The sequence below is a fragment of the Pistacia vera genome, unplaced genomic scaffold (genome assembly GCF_008641045.1).
Source record: "Pistacia vera cultivar Batoury unplaced genomic scaffold, PisVer_v2 Contig375, whole genome shotgun sequence".
Lineage (NCBI taxonomy): Eukaryota > Viridiplantae > Streptophyta > Magnoliopsida > Sapindales > Anacardiaceae > Pistacia > Pistacia vera.
Genome location: NW_022196196.1, coordinates 76,909 through 81,690, shown reverse-complemented (window position 1 = coordinate 81,690; position 4,782 = coordinate 76,909). Strand labels below are relative to the sequence as shown.

Genomic DNA, 4,782 nt, shown 5'->3' with positions numbered 1-4,782 from the left:
GAGATGGGGTTAATTAGAACGTAAATTAATTACGTACAAACAAACGAATGGTGGGTGTGTGTGAAGAATCCATGCTCTGGAGAGAGCGGGAGAGGCCAAGCTTAAAACAAGGGAGAAAAAATCGCAGCCGGAAAACTAAATTTAGAAATGAAAAATGAAGACCACTGAACTCATATTCCAAATAATGTCTTCAACCAGTCATTCCATTACTTTTTACCTCATTTTTATCCCTTTAACCTTCCTCCCTTCCCCTGCAAGAAAACTTTTCCATTTATGACCAGAATGGAATTTCCTAACTAAGACATATTTATATAAAAATAAATATTCACCAGGACAACATCAACATGGCAAGCCCATCAAGCCCAAAGAAATCATCCTTGTCTAAACAAACATCAACAGCCGGACGTCCACCTCAGGCTGTGAAATTCGCTCGCCGGACGTCAAGTGGACGTGTGGTGAGCCTCTCCAGGGACGATGATTTGGACATGTCGGGTGAATTTACACCCCAAAATGACTACATCAATTACACAGTTCTTATGCCTCCAACGCCGGATAACCAACCCTCTTCGGGCACCGGACAAGGCTCGGACTCGAAGCCTGAGGGGTCTAACTCGTACCAAACCTCGCGGTTTGGGCCGGAGGCCCGACAGATGAGTCGGCGGGTGGGGGCCGGGGATGGTGGTTATGGTGATCATGGCGGTGGTGGTAATAATGGAACAAAAACGGACAGGAGAATGTCAGTAATGAAATCAAATAATAAATCAATGTTGTTGAGGAGCCAAACGGGGGATTTTGATCATAATCGTTGGTTGTTTGAAACAAAAGGGAAGTATGGAATTGGAAATGCATTTTGGACACCATCTGACAAGGATGCTTATGGACCTGATGTGAGCATGCAAGATTTTATGGACAAGCCTTGGAAACCACTCACCAGGAAGGTTAAGGTTCCGCCTGCTATTCTCAGCCCTTACAGGTATCATTGTAGAATAGAGAAAAACAAACTTGCGCAGAGTCTCAACATCTCATTTGATACAACATCACATGTCACTACATATTTTCTATATTATTCATTCATCCTTATGATTTACGAGTAATTATTTGTTTTATTTACCAATAACCCATTATGTTAAAAATACGATCAACCTAGATGATGAAACTGCCTTATTATTATTTCTGTGTAGCGTATATTTATAAAGTTTTTATCATTTAATTTGCGTATATAAAACATAAGAAATTGTAACATATATACATGTTTCTTCTTGTGGTGGTTGAACAGACTACTCATAGTATTTCGTTTGGTGGCTCTTGCTTTCTTCCTTCAATGGAGAATCCGAAACCCAAACCCGGATGCAATGTGGTTGTGGGGGATATCCATAGTTTGTGAACTTTGGTTTGCATTTTCATGGATATTAGATATTCTCCCTAAGCTCAACCCCATCAATAGAGCTACTGACCTCGTTGCCCTCCAGGACAAGTTTGAAACTCCTACTCCCGCCAACCCTCGCGGCCGCTCCGATCTTCCCGGCGTCGATGTCTTCATCTCCACGGCTGACCCCGACAAAGAGCCTCCACTTGTCACTGCCAACACCCTTTTATCCATTCTTGCCGTGGACTATCCTACTGAGAAGCTCTCTGCCTATATCTCTGACGATGGTGGCGCCATTCTCAGCTTTGAGGCCATGGCTGAAGCCGTTCGTTTTGCGGAGGTATGGGTGCCGTTTTGTCGAAAGCACAATATTGAGCCAAGGAACCCGGACAGTTACTTCAGCCAAAAAAGGGATCCGACGAAGAACAAGAAGCGTCCGGACTTTGTCAAGGACCGGCGCTGGATCAAGAGAGAGTATGACGAGTTCAAGGTGAGGATCAACGGTCTACCGGAGGTAATACGACGACGTAGTGATGGTTACAACTCCAGAGAGAACATGAAGGAGAGGAACATTGCCCGGGAAAAGAACGGTGGGGAGACAACACAAGAGCCCAGCAATGTAAGCAAAGCCACGTGGATGGCTGATGGGACGCACTGGCCTGGCACATGGCTCCATCCCACGGCTGATCATGCTAAAGGCGACCATGCTGGAATTTTGCAGGTCAGAATAATTATTCATAAATGATTATATTACAACGATCAAAGGTGAATGATTGGTCGTTATCTTCACGAAATGTGAAATCAAAAGTCAGGAACTAGTTACCCACTTTTGGTTAGCACAATAAAAACTTCAGAATGTTTGCATTTAAGAATTTTTTCATATGTATTTGAGTGTCAAGTAGATAATCCTAAATGGTAAAAATTTGTGACACAGGTGATGAGCAAGGTCCCGGAACCTGATCCAGTAATGGGTCATCCAGACGAGAAAAGATTGGATTTCACAGGGGTAGATATTCGGCTACCAATGTTTGCATATGTTTCAAGAGAGAAAAGGAAAGGTTATGACCACAATAAGAAGGCTGGAGCCATGAATGCCATGGTTAGAGCTTCAGCAATATTGTCAAACGGGCCATTCATTCTGAATTTGGATTGTGACCATTACATATACAATTGTAAAGCAATCAGGGAGGGAATGTGCTTCATGATGGACCGCGGCGGTGATCGAATCTGCTACATACAGTTTCCTCAGAGATTTGAAGGGATCGATCCCTCGGATCGCTATGCTAATCATAACACTGTCTTCTTTGATGGTAATAAAATTTGCATTTGCATAATTAACGCACGCACCCAAATAAACACAAGCTAACTCAATAAAACTAAAAATGGTGCAGGAAATATGAGAGCATTGGACGGTCTCCAGGGGCCAGTGTACGTGGGAACTGGGACAATGTTCAGGAGATATGCACTCTATGGATTCAACCCACCAAGGGCAACGGAGTACTTAGGCGTGGTTGGGCAAAATAAAGCTCCAGCTCCTATTGTTCAACCACGATCAAATGAAGACGATTCAGAGACACAGCCTCTAGCGCTAGCCTCGCACCCGGACCTGGACCTGCCAAGGAGGTTTGGGAATTCACAATTGTTTGCCGAATCTATTGCTGTTGCCGAGTACCAAGGAAGGCCGCTAGCAGATCATATTTCTGTCAAGAATGGCAGGCCTCCTGGTTCATTGCTCGTGCCTCGTCCTCCACTCGATGCACCTACTGTTGCTGAGGCAGTTGCGGTCATTTCCTGCTGGTAATTAATGCCTACATTCAGATGAATATGTTTTCCAGATGGAGCTATGTTATTGATGTTTTGACGCCAAGTGCAGGTACGAGGACAAGACAGAATGGGGGCAGAGAGTAGGGTGGATCTATGGGTCAGTGACGGAGGATGTCGTGACAGGTTACCGTATGCACAACCGTGGATGGCGGTCTGTTTACTGCATCACAAAGCGTGACGCCTTCCGAGGTTCTGCACCCATTAATCTAACAGACCGTCTCCATCAAGTTCTTAGATGGGCTACAGGTTCAGTGGAGATCTATTTCTCCCGTAACAATGCCATTTTCGCAACGAGACGCCTCAAGTTTCTACAGCGCATTGCATATCTCAACGTCGGCATCTACCCTTTCACTTCATTCTTCTTGGTTTTATACTGCTTCCTTCCAGCTCTTTGCCTCTTCACCGGAAAATTCATCGTTCAAAACCTCAACACCACTTTCCTTACTTACCTTCTCATAATCTCAGTAACACTAACACTAATCTCCCTTTTAGAAGTGAAATGGTCAGGAATTGGGCTCGAGGAATGGTGGAGAAATGAGCAATTTTGGTTGATTGGTGGCACTAGCGCTCACCTGGCTGCTGTGATCCAGGGTCTCCTTAAAGTGCTTGCCGGTATCGAAATCTCATTCAAGTTAACAACAAAGTCTGCAGCTGATGATGATGAGGACATGTACGCCGATCTTTATGTAGTAAAATGGACAAGTCTCTTCATAATGCCACTTACAATCATAGTGGTGAACATTGTTGCAATTGTTATGGCGTTCTCGAGAACTGTTTACAGCATAATTCCGCAATGGAGTAAGCTACTGGGAGGAACATTTTTCAGCTTCTGGGTGTTGGCTCACATGTATCCATTCATCAAAGGATTGTTGGGGAGAAGAGGGAGAGTTCCCACAATTGTATATGTGTGGGCAGGTTTGGTTTCCATTACAGTTTCATTGCTTTGGATATCAATTAGTCCCCCTGATAACAAAAATTCTCAGCAAAATTTATAAGCAAGAATTTGAAACCCAAGGGGAGGTACACTATGAATATTCTTTTTTGATATTATTGTCTCTCCTGGCTTTGGCCTCCCAAGTGTTGTAAGTAATGTGTACTTTGTGTTCTTAGGTTGATATCTTTGATTCTTCGGCTTCATTGAGACAATTACAATGTAATTATAAACATTTTTTTGATGACAAATGGAAGATTTTATGTAGTATTACTCATATTATTTTCCTTTTTCTCCATATTCTTAATTTTTACCTTTCAATGGATATATTGTTTCTTCTCCATGGTTCAATTTTTCATGTCCGGCTACACAATTAGTCTTATTATCTCCTAACTTTTGGGTGATATTTTTCCCTGATCATAAACATGGCCTGCATCAACCAAAATGAAATTTCAAGTGTAACAATTGCACAGAACCTCAATTCGGCTTAAGTATTCAAGTCCTACACTTAGTGGTGTGCCAAAACCAAAATGGCCACGGACGATGGTTGGAAGGTTTACAAATGGTACTTTGAACTTGGGACGAGCACAAAGAAACTACCGATACTTCTTTATCCTTTAAGCTGTTTTGTTTATATCAGTTGTTCAAGACTTTTGATCTA

At 42.9% G+C, this 4,782-nt stretch overlaps 1 protein-coding gene across 1 annotated transcript; it reads left to right on the top strand.

The window, feature by feature from the left end:
- Window positions 1-344: 344 nt before the first annotated feature.
- On the top strand, window positions 345-4,185 carry LOC116140677 (cellulose synthase-like protein D1). Its single transcript, XM_031426275.1, has 5 exons — window positions 345-973; window positions 1,277-2,087; window positions 2,301-2,676; window positions 2,758-3,163; window positions 3,240-4,185. The coding sequence occupies exons 1-5, from the start codon at window positions 345-347 to the stop codon at window positions 4,183-4,185; spliced, it is 3,168 nt and encodes a 1,055-aa protein (XP_031282135.1).
- Window positions 4,186-4,782: the final 597 nt, after the last annotated feature.

Excerpts from the sequence above, each read along its gene's own strand:
- LOC116140677 (XM_031426275.1), top strand. The coding sequence starts at position 345 with ATGGCAAGCCCATCAAGCCCAAAGAAATCATCCTTGTCTAAACAAACA. Across the intron at positions 974-1,276 it reads GCTATTCTCAGCCCTTACAG|ACTACTCATAGTATTTCGTT; the intron begins GTATCATTGTAG and ends GTGGTTGAACAG. Across the intron at positions 2,677-2,757 it reads TAACACTGTCTTCTTTGATG|GAAATATGAGAGCATTGGAC; the intron begins GTAATAAAATTT and ends AAAATGGTGCAG.